This window comes from Muntiacus reevesi, chromosome 19, assembly GCF_963930625.1.
Source record: "Muntiacus reevesi chromosome 19, mMunRee1.1, whole genome shotgun sequence".
In the NCBI taxonomy this organism is placed as follows: Eukaryota; Metazoa; Chordata; class Mammalia; order Artiodactyla; family Cervidae; genus Muntiacus; species Muntiacus reevesi.
In genome coordinates this window covers 21731854-21748868 of record NC_089267.1, presented here as the reverse complement: position 1 = coordinate 21748868, position 17015 = coordinate 21731854, and the positions used below count along the sequence as shown (strand labels likewise).

General features: G+C 36.4%; 1 protein-coding gene across 11 annotated transcripts in view; it reads right to left on the bottom strand.

Annotated features, from left to right (window-relative positions):
- The window catches only part of DOP1A (DOP1 leucine zipper like protein A), a 132715-nt gene that overhangs the window by 48655 nt on the left and 67045 nt on the right, over window positions 1-17015 (bottom strand). For all 11 annotated transcript variants that reach the window (XM_065911713.1, XM_065911712.1, XM_065911714.1 and 8 more), the window contains exons 7-13: window positions 14833-14932; window positions 13971-14080; window positions 12933-13041; window positions 11344-11464; window positions 9239-9358; window positions 5827-5941; window positions 4902-5135 (exon numbers count right to left, since the gene is read on the bottom strand). In XM_065911713.1, coding sequence (XP_065767785.1) covers window positions 4902-5135; window positions 5827-5941; window positions 9239-9358; window positions 11344-11464; window positions 12933-13041; window positions 13971-14080; window positions 14833-14932 — 909 coding nt within the window. The remainder of the gene's footprint in view (window positions 1-4901; window positions 5136-5826; window positions 5942-9238; window positions 9359-11343; window positions 11465-12932; window positions 13042-13970; window positions 14081-14832; window positions 14933-17015) is intronic.

Genomic DNA, 17015 nt, shown 5'->3' with positions numbered 1-17015 from the left:
CTATAAAGATAGGATGAGTATCATCATCAAGCATATTTTCTGGTTTAGTTTAAGTAAACAAAAGCTGTAAACATCATGAACTCCTTGGGCAATTGTGCCAGAGCATAATTTGAACTTGAATAAGATGACTAAAAAGTGATCTTAGGGAAGATCCCTGAAGATATACACTCTAAATGCTGCCACAAAGCTGGGCCTCACCCAGAGTTCTTCGCGTCAGTGAGGGACACAGCTGTTCATCCGACCAGGAAGGCAGACAGCGAGGGGCGCTTCTTGCTGCCTTACCCACCACTGCTCCACACTTTCCCTACATCCATTCCGGGGCAGTGGTCAAGGGTGCTGGCCGTTAGTTTGCTAAGGCTCTGACATTTTCCCACTTAGCAAATTACTAAACCTCTCCAAACCCAAGTTACCTAATCTGGGTAACAGAGATGGCAATATTTCGTACATTTAAGAATTTACTATGAGGATTAAGTTAAGATAGTGTACATTTAAGAATTACTATGAGGATTAAGTTAAGATAGTGTATACAGTGGGGAAAAAAGTGAAAGGGTTAGTCGCTCAGTCATGTCCAACTCTTTGCGACTCTGTACAGTAGCCAGCCGGGCTCCTCTGTCCATGGAATTCTCCAGGCAAGGATGCTGGGGAGTGGGTAGCCATTCCCTTCTCCAGGGAATTTTATCGACCCAGGGATCGAAGCCAGGTCTCCCACATTGCAGGCAGGTTCTTTACCATCTGAGCCACCAGGGAAGCCCCTATGTACACAGTACTTGCCACTTATTAAACACTCAATAAATGTTAGCAATCACTCGTCACCCTACCAATCCATTACTACCGCTTATGGACTTTTCCTCTTCAATACATGGCTGATCCATCCATTTCCGCCTTCACTCCCCCATGGTGTTAGTACATGTTATCATCACCTCTCACCTTCACGACTGCAATCTCCCCACATCCATTTCTGTTTCTCAGATCCATACCCCACGCTGCAGTCAGAGTAACTTTTCTAATACACAAATCTGACTATGTCACTTGCCTTTTTCCCTTCAGTGTCTTTCCATTGCTCCTCAGATAAAGAATAAAAGCCTGAGGACAGTGACAGCTCTGGAAGGCCTGGCCCCTCACCTTCTGCGGGGCGCTTCTTTCTGCCTGAGAGTCTGTGCAAGTGCTCCCTGCTCTGTCAAGTGCTCTCTGCCTCCCACCTCACCTGCGCTGACTCCTCTAGAGCTTCACTCAGACAACCCTTCCTCAAGAAAGCCTTCCCTGGCCCCTGATCTAGGTCAGATCACCCCAATTCCCACCTTCCGACCACTCTATACTTTCCTTCATACATTTATCACAGCTATAATTAAATGTGTAATTGTTTGTTTAATGTGTGTCTCCCAAGTAGAAAGAAAGTGTTGGGAAGGGCAGAGTTCACCAAGGTGTGCCTAGTCCACCACTGGGTACACAGAGTGGGTGCTGAATGGAGAGAGGTTATTTTCTGTACTTCAAAGGCAAAAAAAAAAAAAAAGGAAGAAAGAAATCTGAGGCTCAGGGAAGTTCAATACAAATCTTGCCCAACATCACAGAAAATAAGCTTAGTATTTAGCAGAAGAGCTCAGATTAGATGATTCCAAGTTCACACTCCCTTCATGGTAGCAGATCACTGTCTCTATAACAGCATAAGAACTGTCGCATTATAATGCCAAAGATTAGAGGTAGCCATTTGAACTGAACCTGTCCATTTCTCTCCTTTGAAAAATCTTGTATTAATACATTAAAAAAACACAAATCTTGTTTAAATGGTAAAACTGTCATTAGCTTATTATTACTTCTGTATTAATCTTTTTCATATGAAGACTATAGAACAATGGATGACATTAAGTTCAGTTCAGTTCAGTCGCTCAGTCGTGTCCGACTCTTTGCGATCCCATGAATCACAGCACGCCAGGCATCCCTGTCCATCACCAACTCCCGGAGTTGACTCAAACTCATGCCCATTGAGTCGGCGACACCATCCAGCCATCTCATCCTCTGTCGTCCCCTTCTCCTCCTGCCCCTAATTCCTCCCAGCATCAGGGTCTTTTCCAATGAGTCAACTCTTCGCAGGAGGCCAAAGTACTGGAGTTTCAGCTTCAGCATCAGTCCTTCCAATGAACACCCAGGACTGATCTCCTTTAGGATGGACTGGTTGGATCTCCTTGCAGTTCAAGGGACTCTCAAGAGTCTTCTCCAACACCACAGTTCAAAAGCATCAATTTTTCAGTGCTCAGCTTTCTTCACAGTCCAACTCTCACATCCATACATGACCACTGGAAAAACCATAGTCTTGACTAGATGGACCTTTGTTGGCAAAGTAATGTCTCTGCTTTTTAATATGCTGTCTAGGTTGGTCATAACTTTCCTTCCAAGGAGTAAACATCTTTTAATCTCATGGCTGCAATCACCATCTGCAGTGATTTTGGATAGAATTCATACTATAAATTCAGTTACACTTGCATACATTTACAATATTTAGTTGTATGGTCTGTATTACATAACTATGGTTCAGGTAGCTTTACAATAAAGTAACTTTATGAAAATAGAAAGGAATGACATGTTTGGACATCTGGGTATAGAGATCCAGGGCACTGATTTTACAAAAATGTACTAAGTACATGGAGACAAAATTGGATTTATAATTTTTAAAAGAATCATTCCATCAGTTACAGTGTCCAAAAAAAAAGGGGATACAGAAAATACTCTCAGCTTTCAAATATGATCAATTTTAGACATCTCAGTGAAGATAATACCATCAAGTTTCAGTAAAAAACCCCCGAAAAACAGAAAAACAACATAGATACTCTGGAAACAGGCAAGAAAATCAAAAGGTGGGGTGGGCAGGAAGTGTATCTAAGGTTAATCAACTACTGTATTAGAAAAGTATATTGAATTATTCTTCATTTAACATGAATGGGTGTTCTTATTTACCTTACCTCTAACCACCAATAAAGGGCCTCCAGATGTTTTCTACATAATATGTGAACATGCTATTGAGAGAACACTACAGTCCCTCTCCAACATTCAGAAATCTCATTAAAAAAAAAAAAGTTAACAGTTAACATTTATTTTAGTTTTATTCCTAAGAAGATACTAGAGGCATAAAGGAAAAATAGCACACAAAATGCACTGTCCAACAACGGAATTGATATGTATACCATATAAATAATAAGCATGTAGGAAGGAAAATAAGACAGACTGGTTTTAGTTTATGTGGGATAATCTGGGATATATTTAAATTGTTTGGTGCTAATGCTCATTTCATATGTGAAAAGCAATATATTTAGGGGGTACAAGAGAAAAGTTTTAGGGTTAAGACTTGATGGAAAAGGCTGTATGAGATCATCCTGGTAATATTTCGCCAGGCTGACAAAATTAAAAAGCAACTGCAAAAAAAGTAAGGGCAAAGACACAAACAGAGGATTTAACTCAATGAATCCTTAAATGCTTATATGCTAAAAATTTTTAAATTTTTGTTTTAACATAGTGCCTCTGTGCCTATATTCAATGAAATTACATGATTCCATTACTGTTTTCATTAATATTCACCAGAAAAGAATTGCAATACTATAAATTTGAAAGCTTTTAAATTATTGATTTTTCCATACTTGTTTAAATATGCTACTAGTGCCAAACATTAAAATTATAGTTGATCCTGAGCAATGTGGGCGTTAGAGGAACCGAGGTCCTACAAAGTCAAAAACCCACATGTAACTTTTGATACCCCCAAAACTTAACTACTAAAAGCTTACAGTTGACTGGAAGTCTTACCATAACATAAATAGTTGATTAAAACACATTTTGTATATGTATATCTATGTATATTTTATGCATTCACAACATACCTTTTTCTTAATTTTTGTGATATTTTTAGGCTACATGATTTATCTGAGAGTTTTTTCAAATTGTCACAAATTTTCAAAAAATTTTCCAATATATTTAGTGGAAAAAAAAAATCTGCATATACGTGGACCCACTCAGTTCAAACCTGTGTTGTTCAAGGGTCAACTATGTTACAATTCTATTCAACATCATAAAGTAAGCATTAAGAATCTGGAAGATTGAGGAGAGCAAAAAGATTCTGGATTTCTAGAAGAACATGTCAAAAATTTAGTGCACATATGAAAAGGACCAATAAAGTTTGGATTATAAGCCTGCTGTTTAATAGGATAGTCATTAGACACATGTGGCCTACTGAGCTGTTGAAATGTGCTGATCTGACAGAGAAATTAACATTTTTAATACAATTAATTTTAATTAAAATTTTAGAAGTAATACTTAATTTAGTTCCGAGAAAACTTTCAAGTATGTTTAGAACAACCTGGGTAAGTGAATTTAATTTTTCAAATGTAAATTTTACGAACTTAAGTACAGAGAAAATACTTCTAATCAAAATTTAGTATTTGAATGTGCTATAAGTATAAAATACACAGTAGAATTTTGAAGATGGTACCAAAAAATGTAAAATGTCTAATATTTTTTATATTACATCAATTTTATATTGATTATATGTTGGAATGACAATATATTTACTCTAATGGGATAAATATAATTAAAATTATTTTTACCTGTTTCTATTTTTTTAATGCAGTTACCAGAAAATTTTAAATTATAGATGTTGTTTGTAAATAAATTATCTAAATAAATATATATATATAAATTTATATATAAATTATATATATTTCTCTTGCAAAGTGTGAATACAGACAGTTATATTGCACTGGAGCCAAAAAAGCCTACAGAACAGTCTACTGCCAGAACACTGGGAACAAGGAAAGATTCACTAATATTTAAATGATTACATGCAATGATTTTAGTTAGAAACTGTTCTGCCTTGAAGAAATATATTTGGTTTAGAACAAAAAATAATAGTGAAACATTACCTTTTTGTCTTCCCACTCCTTGACTGAGTTGCTCTGCCCACTTGGAAACTGCAACACACCTCCAGTGCTGGCAGATAACAGAGGAGGTTGAACCTTGCTAAGAATCTTTGAGCAGAGCCTGAGCGAATCTGTGAGTTCAGTCAAGTGCAATGTCTGGAGATGGCTTGTCAGGGCGGATATCATTCGGAGCAGCAACTGGGGTAAGTGTTCTGTCTGAATTTCAATGTAAGTCTCCTGAAAATAAATATGAAATGACAAAAGTTTATACAGTGTATAACCCCACAGTTATGTTATTTGTTTTTAATCTATATATATAGAAAAAGGAAATAACTTTATATGTATCATGCTCTTAATTAACACTGGTCATTTATTACTAATGACAAAATTTCTATTCTAAAATTCTCAATTTAAGTACTTCAAAGCATGTATTATAGAAGAACCCCAGTTTTATCTCTTATAATACTGAAATTATAACATAAAAAAGTAAACAGAATCAGTTAAAAACAAAACAGGCTGAATGTCATACCTGACATAGCACCCTCATACTTCTAGTAGGCTTCAAAAGGAGAAAGCAAAGAATTGAGGAGAGAAAAGGGGAAAAGATTTCCAACAGTATTCATTTAATAGAATCATTAATGAATACAAAGGCAGCAATAGACTACTATATACTAAACATGTAAGATTTCAATAACATGCAATTACAAAATAAATTCCATTTATTATATAAGAACTGTCTATGTATTATAGATTATATAGGTCAGAGGACAAAACCTTTGAAAAATTTTATTTAAAAAGCTAGGCCAAAGGGAAAATCAATTTAATTTTAAAAACAATACTTATGTGAAGATGAGGTCTATCTTCAACATGAAATATTTGAGCTGTGTTATTACATTTCCCCATTATTTTTTTACCAAGGTGATCTTACCAAAGAAACTATATCCAACAAAAAATCCACCAGTAAGCAGAAATTGGTCAGCTGTAACTCAGATGACTCACTACTATCTCCAGGCCCAGTCTGAAGTCTGGCATGCAGTGTCCTCCTAAAAGGACAAAATTCACTTTATCAAGTATACTATCAAGTGATCTGAATACATGTGACTACACTGTTGCCTTTTTAATGTGAGTCACATCAACACTGGGATGCACATAATTAAGTTCTTGTGATGAAGTATATTCCCTTTCTTCTAGGACACTACTGTATCTCTATATGGAAAATTCCCAAAGCAAGATTGCTAGGCTGAATCTCTCCCTGTAACCCCTATCCTCAACTTCTGAGTATTCTGGGTGGTTCTATTTGGGACTTATTCCCCATTCCCCCCACTACATATTTCCTCTCTTAGTTAAAATGCATTATTTGTTGCTTGATTTCCAGCATTTGTTCACACCAACTTGTCCTTCTGGACTGTCATTCTCCCCTAACCTCATCCTTTCACATCCAGAATGCAGCCATTCTTCAAAGTTTGAGATCAAATGTTACCTCCTCCAGGAAGCCTCTTCTGATCCAAGTAGTAGAGATCATTCCTCCAACAAACATGCACATTACATCATATTAATCCTAAATGATCATACACTGCCCTACACCTTGAAGACACAAAGAGGATGATCCAGTCCCTAGCCAGCAAGAAATATAAGCATAGAGAAAAATAATGTGACAATGTGACAGTATATGAGAAGCAGATTCTGATGCAGATTTGAGGGGTTAGGACCCCTCTTTATCGGACCTTTCCAGATGGCCAAGGGAGAAGAGTATTTTACAAGACAGCACGAGTGAAGGCTCAGCAGCAGCATCAATGAAGGCTCAGTGAATGCTGTTCAGGGAAGAGCCTAGGTTAATCATGTTCAGCTAATGTTCTTCAGGGAGTACTCTAGGTCAAATAAAGAAGGGTGTGTGCATGCATGCATTCAAGCATCTGTGTGTGTGTGTGTGTGTGTGCACGCGTGTGAATGTAGAAAGTTCAGTTCCGTTCAGTCACTCAGTCGTGTCCAACTCTTTGCGACCCCATGAACCACAGCACGCCAGGCCTCCCTGTCCATCACCAACTCCTGGAGTCCACCCAAACCCATGTCCATTGAGTCGGTGATGCCACCCAACCATTTCATCCTCTGTCATCCCCTTCTCCTGCCCTCAATCTTTCCCAGCATCAGGGTCTTTTCAAATGAGTCAGCCCTTCGCATCAGGTGGCCAAAGTATTGGAGTTTCAGCTGCAACAGCAGTCCTCCCAAGGAAAAAACAGGACGGGCTAGAACTCCTTGCAGTCCAAGGGACTCTCAATAGTCTTCTCTAATACCACAGTTCAAAAACATCAATTCTTCAGCATTCAGCTTTCTTTATGGTCCAACTCTCACATCCACACGTGACTACTGGAAAAACCATAGCTTTGACTAGATGGACCTTTGCTGATGAAGTAATGTCTCTGCTTTTTAATATGCTGTCTAGGTTGGTCATGGAGAAGGCAATGGCACCCCACTCCAGTACTCTTGCCTGGAAAATCCCATGGGCAGAGGAGCCTGGTGGGCTGCAGTCCATGGGGTCGCTAATAGTTGGGAACAACTGAGCAACTTCACTTTCACTTTTGACTTTCATGCATTGGAGAAGGAAATGGCAACCAACTCCAGTGTTCTTGCCTAGAGAATCCAAGGGATGGGGGAGCCTGGTGGGCTGCCGTCTATGGGGTCACACAGAGTCAGACATGACTGTAGTGACTTAGCAGCAGCAGCAGCAGCAGCAGCAGGTTGGTCATAGCTTTTCTTCCAAGGAGCAAGTGTCTTTTAATTTCACGGCTACAGTCATCATCTGCAGTGATTTTGGAGCCCCTCAAAATAAAGTCTCTCACTGTTTCCATTGTTTCCCCATCTATTTGCCATGAACAGATGGGACCAGATGCCATGATCTTAGTTTTCTGAATGCTGAGTTTTAAGCCAACTTTGTCACTCTCCTCTTTCACTTTCATCAAGAGGCTCTTTAGTTCTTCTTCACTTTCTGCCATAAGGGTGGTGTCCTCTGCATATCTGAGGTTATTGATATTTTCCCGACAATCTTGATTCCAGCTTGTGCTTCATCCAGTCCAGCATTTCACATGATGTACTCTGCATATAAGTTAAATAAGCAGGGTTACAATATATAGCCTTGACATACTCCTTTCCTGATTTGGAACCAGTCTGTTGTTCCATGTCCAGTTCTAACTGTTGCTTCTTGATTTGCATACAGATTTCTCAGGAGACAGGTCAGGTGGTCTGGTATTCCCAACTCTTTAAGAATTTTCCACAGTTTGTTGTGATCCACACAGTCAAAGGCTTTGGTGTAGTCAGTAAAGCACAAGTAGATGTTTCTCTGGAACTCTTGTTTTTTCGATGATCCAAAGGATGTTGGCAATTTGATCTCTGGCTCCTCTGCCTTTTCTAACTCCAGCTTGAACATCTGGAAGTTCATGGTTCATGTACTGTTGAAGTGTGGCTTGCAGAATTTTGATGATCACTTTGCTAGTGTGTGAAATGACTGCAATTGTGCAGTAGTTTGAGCATTCTTTGGCATTGCCTTTCTACATTCCTTCCACATCATAATCTCTCTCTTAAGGTACCTGTAGCCTTTAATACTAGGAGTAAGCATGTGCATGTCTTACCGGCTCTTGCTATGAGCTCTTTGAAGACAGCGACTCTCTATGTGTCTAGTAGTAGCAGTTCAATGAGTAAGCAAGCAACTTTCTAAATCATTAAAGGGATTAATGTTTTATAGTTTTAAAAGTCTTCTAAATTCAAGATCATAAATGCTTACTTGTTGACTATATGCCCTTGAGGCTTGAAGTTTAATCAGTCTGGTTCTGAGAGGATTTGGTCTAGAATCCAGATAAAAATTCTACTCAGAGTTACTAGTATTACTGGGTTTTCAGAGCATTTTTTAAGCTGTAAATCCTAAGGGGTGGATGACAATATAGGCTGCTTCTATGTTTTTAAAAACACAAAAGCCACCAAAGAATTTTTTGTTATTCAAAATGAGAAGCATTTTGGGAGAGTATGCTGACCAAGCACAAATTTGCTATTTCCTCTACAACAATGAAAACCTAGATTACTAAAGATTGGAAAGGGAAAAATCTTTCATCTATGCTGTTGACTCAATAACTCATCTCTAAACTACTTTTCAAAGCTAAGATTATATGATCAATGGATCTATATTCTACAAGGGCACAGCAGAGACAGATTATGGCCATTAAATAAATAATAACTGTTAGTAGTAGTACTAGACTGTACAAAAGAATATTCTTTTCATTAAACTCAAGAAAAAACAAAGAAACTGGCTATGGATGATATTAGATTAAAATGAATAAAACAATTTAACATACCTACAACATTCTTCAAACCAACGTGCAACATAATCCCACATATAATAAGGCTCAAAGGAATTAAAGAGAAGGTTGGCAGTTTTAATCAGTTCTGCAGTTTTCTTATTTTCCCTTAATTTACTAAAAAAAGAAAAAAGAAATACAAAAACTGATAAATGTTAACATTTACATTTTCAGATTTAATGTGACTGCAAAGTTATTAGGGGAGTATGTGTTCCTAGAAAACTTGAAAATGACAATACTGCAACAAGTAATTTTTATCAACTGCCACTTTATCACTTTATGTGCAATTATTTTTCCAAATTTGGGTTGTCATAACTTAAATGTATGATTAAGCTCAGAAATCAGCTTTGCATAAGAGAAAAAGCTGTGTTTCCAGCAGAACAGGAAGTTCTTTCTGAACTATCCTAAGAGCCTGATTGTGAATTTGGTATTAAATTCCTTTGTTTTCCTTAGCACATATAAACTGAACTGTGATTTGATTTTGACAGCCTTGATTCTGAAAGAATTTTGTCTGCTTCCCTGCACTATTCAGGATATATTTGAGAAAGATTAAGTTTATTTTGTGAGTTTCAGTAACAAAAAGAACTAATACTGTGAATAGTCATTCTTACTGAAATTCCATCAGGAAAAAATAACTTTGCTATTTCAAGTGGGAACCCTGAGGCTATTAAATACTCGCCAATCTACCATTTCCTTTCACCCTTAACAATTAAAACAATTGTTTTTATATATAGTGAGATACTGTCGATACAACAAGCATGTTATTGCACAAAGCTAATTAAATATTCTATGTGCTCAGGAGCTCAGTTGTGTCTGACTCTTTTCCACTCCATAGACTGTAGCCCACCAGGCTCCTCTGTCCATGGATTTTACTTATCAGAAAACAAAAACTGTCTTAAAAAGCTTTCATATATAAAAGTATGTTTTAGGAAAGCCCAGGTTATCTCCAAAGTCTCACCAAGGTGACACTACTAAAATGCAAAGTGTGAGTTTTCTGGCAGTACAGTGGTTAGGACCCTGCACTTTCAGTGCTGAGGGCCTGAGTTCAATTCCTGGTCAGGGAACTAAGATCCCACAAGCCACAGTGTGGCCAAATAAATCAAATCAAATGCAAAGTATGTAAAAGAAATTGCTCTCTTGAATCCTTTGTCATAATGATAGGTGAGAATGGGAAAAAAAAGTACACTCCTTAAAGTAGAAAAGAAATGAAAAAATAAGACTGTCAACATGTATCTACCATTGACTTAGAGTATAGGATATGTTAACATTATCTGACTTGTCCCAGCCATTAAATATATATATATATATGTATACACACACACACTCACATATATATGCCAGGTGGCGCTACTGGTACAGAACCTGCTGGCCAAAGCAGGAGGTGTAAGAGATGAGGGTTCAATTCCTGGGTCAGCAAGACCCCATGAAGGAGGGCATGGCAACCCACTCCAGTATTGTTGCCTGTAGAATCCCATGGACAGAGTAGCCTGATGGGCTAGAGTCCGCAGAGTTGCAAAGAGTCAGACACGACTAAAGTGACTTAGCGCGCACACACACACACATATATATAGATAAATAATCTGAAAGAGGAAATAACTATCAGTTGAAAAAAGTTGGTAAAGAACACCTATTGCCCTTTGATTCATTTAACTGAAATGACTGTTCAAGTCTTTTTCTGATCTATACTTTGGTCTCCTGAGTATGTCAAGGCACCAAGAGGCATTCCTCCATGCAATCTACCAGTCCTGGTTATCAAGCAAGGTACAGCTTTCATTTTTAACTGATATGTGGCAGCTAATCTTTTGTCAGTTTGATAGGTGTGAATGAATTCCCTGGAATCTATATCTTCACATTAACAGCTAAAATTTACTTTTCTAAACTGGTGAGATTGAGAGCCAACCCTGGAAGGTGATGGCTACACAGCAGTCATATCCCTCTGAGAGGTCAGCGCAGTTAATTATGAAAGTTCATATTTCTAAAATATAGTAAGACCTTAAATTCACTCATTCATAACACAAATTTCATACAGCAATGTCTCCTTTTAAAAAGAGGTATTAGTAAATGAGGACTTTTGTGTCATGCTTAATTTTTTGGTAATCTACCTGCTTAACTGAGCATGATCTTTGCTGAAGGGTGGTTCCATTTGAAGATCCAATTCTGCTCTGCACTGAGAATATAATGTTCTAAATACTTCAATTAGGACATCTTCTAGTATTACAGGTCCTAAAATTAATACACATATTAAAGATAAGAATTAACATTACAAATTATGATTATCTATAAACTGGCACAATTAAAGTATGCTTTAAAACAAGTATTTTGAAAAAATAATGTTTTTTCCAGAAGTGAAACTAAACTTCACATCTTGAGAAGCTAACACAAAGTAGTAAATACCTGAACAAATGTTTATTTAGAAATTACAGAATCAGAAAAATTGGTTTTGCCAGTTAAAAGCTCTTTCAGCTTGGACAATTTCAACTCTTTTGAATTTTAACTTCCTCATGTAGAATGAGGATAATAAGAATAAACTTATAGGACGATCAATATTAAGGGTTAGGAAAAATTTTGTAAGATAGGTAGCATAGTTTCCAGAATATAATGTGTATTCAGTTAATGTAACTTATATTACTATTATTAATTTAAATAATACAAAAATTCACAAGGCTAACCTTTATTGCTGTAAGAGATATCAATCTTAAAAAACTCTCTGAACTTCATCTATTATCACATAATAGTTAAGATAAACTCTCAAAGCCATTGGTACAACTCAAGTTATCTTTATACTTAAATTTTTTCATTTTTATTTTAAGAGTTGGTAGGAGAACTTATGCATATTTGCTAAAATACCTATATATAATTTAATAAAATTACATCTTATTATTCTTTCATTTTATTTTGCCCAGGTTTTTCTTAATTTCTGTACCAGCTGACATAACTGTCTTCCCAATAGATCAAATATATAAGAAATACACAATGAAGAAAGGGAAAACACAAAAAAAACAGGATGTGGGGAAGAAAGTTGAGGGATATGACTAAAATATTTTTGCTTAAGTCCTTGAATTCTGGAAACTATAAGATAATCATGACAGATCATCAATGTTTTGATTTCAGTAACTTAGCCAGGATTGAAGAGCTTAGATAGCATCTTTAAAGTGACTTTGCTATCTACATAGTACAGGGTGGACATATGATAACCCATCAGTTGAATGTATATTTGTATCTTTTTTTTATCCCATTTATTTTTATTAGTTGGAGGCTAATTACTTTACAATATTGTAGTGGTTCAGATCACCAGCCCAGGTTGGATGTATATCTGTATCTTAAATGTTCTAGAGCAGTGGTCGCCAATCTTTTTGGCACCAGGGACTAGTTTTGTGGAAGACAATTTTTCCACAGATGGTTGGGGGGGAGGGGGGATGGTTTGGGGATGACTAGAGTGCATTAAGTTTACTGTATACTTTATTTCTATTATGATTACATCAGCTCCACCTCAGATCATTAGGCATTAGATTCTGGAGGCTGGGGACCTCTGTTCCAGAATGAATTTTAAGCAAGGAATTATTGAGAACCTATATTTATAGGTCATCTCAAAATATGAAAATTTTTCTAAGTATTACTTTGTCTTATTTTTATTATGCAGCAATACAAAACAACCACATGTGATCTTATGCCTTAGGATAGCATATATTACCTAGCTCAGGTTTGTCCAGTAAACTGATTAAAATTCGAAAAGGTTTTAAATCCTGCATTAAAGTGCTCTCTTCTCCAAATACATTCACTTGTAAGATTCCCACCATTGCCTTCAAAAAAGAAAAAGTATATTAGTCACTTAAGTAAGCAAATTTAAAGGTTTTTTTTCTTAAAAAAAATTTTTTTTTTTTTACATACAACCATATGTAAACAGAGATTTACATCTCCTATTGTTTTTCTGAAGCTCTTTTGCCAAAGCTGGCTTTTTTCCTTGGCTGGGGGAAAAATAATTATATTCATTTGTCTTGAAAGAAAGTGCTTACATTGTCTCTAGAAAAGAGGTGGAAAAATTAAAGAAAATTTAGAAAAATAAATTTATGAATTTGATTTCCTAAAAGATAAAATCATTTCTCTTGACAGCCAACATGCCCTAAATTCTGCCTGTTATCATGGTAGTATCGCTATTACACCATTATTTTCCCTTCAATAACTAAAACTGTATTCTCATAACCTCACTCATTTCAAAATGTTTCAGATACCACGTATTTCCTCAGTTTATTTGGATATATCTTGAATAAACATAATTGAAGTAAAAAATAATATGAAATAAACCTATGGATCACTGTAACATTTCCATCATAATAGTAGTTGTACCACATTGAGATTCCTGTTTCGACCCAAATTTCCCTGGAATTTCAGGGTAAGTAACACAGGCGCTCACTTAATTTTGTAAGAGTTCCAACTTTTACAGGGGCAGACAGGTGAGAGGCTGCAATTATATTATAATGAAATCAGGAAAACAAAGTAAATGAAAAAAAGATCTCAGGACTTACACAGAAGTGAGTCTAGCTTACCATAACTTACTCATTTTACTGTAGTCATTGGCTTGTTACAGTCATTCCTAGGAGATCTGTGAGTCTTATCTCCACCCCTTCAACTGTAAATTAATTCACTGAAGGCAGGACTTTGACATACAGATTACTTATTGAGTAACTACAGTGGTCATAGAGTAACAACAAAATAAAGAAAGCTTCATTACCTGAACCAACAATTCTTTTGAAAAGGTGGTAAAATAGTAAGTGGCATGTTCTTCAGGATTACTGTGTCTTGTGCTTCTGGGTCCTATGATAGCACCGTTGTTATCAAAACCTCCATGGAAACAAAGTGTGAAATAAATTAAAACTGAATTCTTAAAACTGTTGTTCACTAAATACCAAAACAACAAATATATCAGAAACATCACTAAACACTTACCAATTAGTAGCCCAATCAATGTCAGCAAGAGAGATCATTTTAGATAGTTTAATAAAGGGAAACCAATTCAATACATAAGTGAATATCATAGTATACTTTCAGAATTATCTTGTTTCTTTCGAACAGTGAAATAACGGGAGATTCAGAATATTCAAAATAAGTTGTTTTGTGTCTTCTCACTCTGGGCAGTAGAGTCATAAAGACAGGCCAAACACTGACAAAAAGTATGGAAGAATAAAGTGTCCACAGTAACTTACTGCCTGAGTGGGAGAAGGTACCATGTGTGGGACAGGAGTTAAGTCCTGATTCAGGTTTTGGATATTATGTCATAATTCTGATTATGAATTTATTCTTCTTTGTCTACATACTTAATAGTATAACAGCTTCAATTTATAAGGAGAAAAAAGAAATCTTGGCAAGGGAACATGATCCATAGATTAAAATAGCTTTTTCAACTAAGAAGCTTTTGAGATTTCTTCAGATCATACACTAATACTGTTTTTTTGTTTGTTTGTTTGTTTACTATTGTCTATTTAAGTAAATTTTAGTCTCTTCATTTAGGACATATATAAACTTGATAATACTTATGTATGGAAAATTTCCCTTCATCCTTTTCCCAGATAAGACCACACACATCTAACACCTACCGAGAAGCCAGGCATAAAGTCTTCGGTTCAGGGACATATCCCTCCTCAGGACTACGTGCAGCGCTGCTGACAAGATCCGGATCATATCTGGCTGAGTGGCCTGCAACAGTTGGGAATGTGGTCATACTTAATCACATACAAAAACAAATCTCATTTTTTTCCTCTTTAAAAAAAAATAATACCTCACAAAACGTTCAGAACTTTAGGGCTTATGAGGTACTTTCATACAACATTATCTCATATGATCTTCCAAACAGAGGAATTATTACTTGTATTTTACAGATTAGGAAACAATAAGGAAAGGTGGGTAACAGTTATTTAGTTGCATAGCTAAAACTATAACTCAATTATTTTAACCTCCATTTTAAAGTTCTTTATCGTATCCAACAGTAGGAAAATCAGACAGAAAACCAAGAAAATGGAGCAGGATGGGATAGACACAAGAGAAGACTATGTCTTCAGTGGTATCAACACTGACCATACGTTCTTTAGAAGTTCACTGTCTTCATCAATTCCAACTTTTTCATTTCTTGTTCTTTTTAAAATTTTTGATCTGTAGTATTTCAAACATAGAGAAATACAGAAAATAATATAATGGGCCCTATTTGAACCCTTGGATCTCCTTGCAAGGAGATCCAAACAGTTCATCCTAAAGGAGATCAGTCCTGGGTGTTCATTGGAAGAACTGATATTGAAGTTGAAACTCCAATACTTTGGCCACCTCATGCGAAGAGTTGACTCATTTAAAAAGACCCTGATACTGGGAAAGATTGAGGGCAGGAGGAGAAGGGGATGACAGAGGATGAGATGGTTGGATAGCATCATCAACTTGACAGACATGGGTTTGGGTGGACTCCAGGAGTTGATGACGGAAGGGGAGGCCTGGCGTGCTGCGGTTCATGGGGTCGCAAAGAGTCAGACATGACTGAGCAACTGAACTGAACAGAACTGAACTTTTGAACCCATCACCCAGCTTTAACAAATCTTAACTTTTTTCATCTTATTCCAGGTCTTTTAAAGAGAAATAATTCAATTTTTTTCCTTCCTAATAGTCTTAATTGGATGTTTAAAATGATTTACTAAAGGAGATCTTGTTTTAGCTGAAAGGGTTAAAGTTAAGAGAGAAAAAGAAAGCAGTTAATTAAATTGCTGTCAATTTAAAGAATACCACTAGATAGAATTGCTTTAGAATTTTGGAATGTGAGCATTACAAGGTAAGGTAAAAATCTACTAGTCTCACAACCACTTTAGAACAAAGGACCAGAGCCCCTCACAGGAACAAAGCACTTAAATGTCTGGTTAGTGACCCAGTTGCTTGAGAATGCGCCTCTCCTTAATCAGACTAGGCAACTTTTTACTACACCATGCTTTTTGACAGACATTAGTAGAAAGGGATTGACCCAGTTTACTTTTTTTAAAGGAATCTTAGAGAAATAACTGACATGTTAAAGAACACAGATCAAGAGCTGCCAGAATACCGTTACTCATCTGAACACAGATATCTTCTATTAATCTAAACATTCCCAAACGGTGGTCCCCAGACTCCTGGAGATCTCTAAGACCCTTTCAGGAGGTCCACAGGTAAAGAAATTATTTATAACACAACACCAAGATGGTATTTGCCTTTTTTATGTGTTAACATTTGCTCTGTTCATGCAATAGTGGGTAAAACTGCTGGCCTCTTAGCACAAACAGAAATCGTGCCAGCAGTGGCAGCCACTGTACTTTCAGTCATTGTATTTTTTACTGTCATGTATTTTCAGTAAAAATAAAAAAAGAAGAAAAGTCAGTTTCACTTAAGAATGCTGCTGATTAAACAGCATTTATTGCATTAAATATTTAACTCAAATACATGTTGTATTCTGCAATATTCTGTGCAACGACAGGAGTACACATAAAGCACTCCTGCTGTAAACTAAAGCATCACGGATGTCTCAGGGAAAAGCACTTGTGTGACTATGTGAATTGTGAGGTGAACTACCAGCTTTTGTCATTCTACTTTCACCTGAAAGAATGACTGACATGATCTATGATTATTCAGGCTTGGACACTAGGCAGAAACTTTCTCAAAAATAAACAAAGTGAGCCTATTACTTCAAGGAAAACAATATTCATTGTAACAAATAATAAAATCTGAGCTTCCAAGAAAAAACTAGATTTTGGAAAATCTGTATTTGGATTGA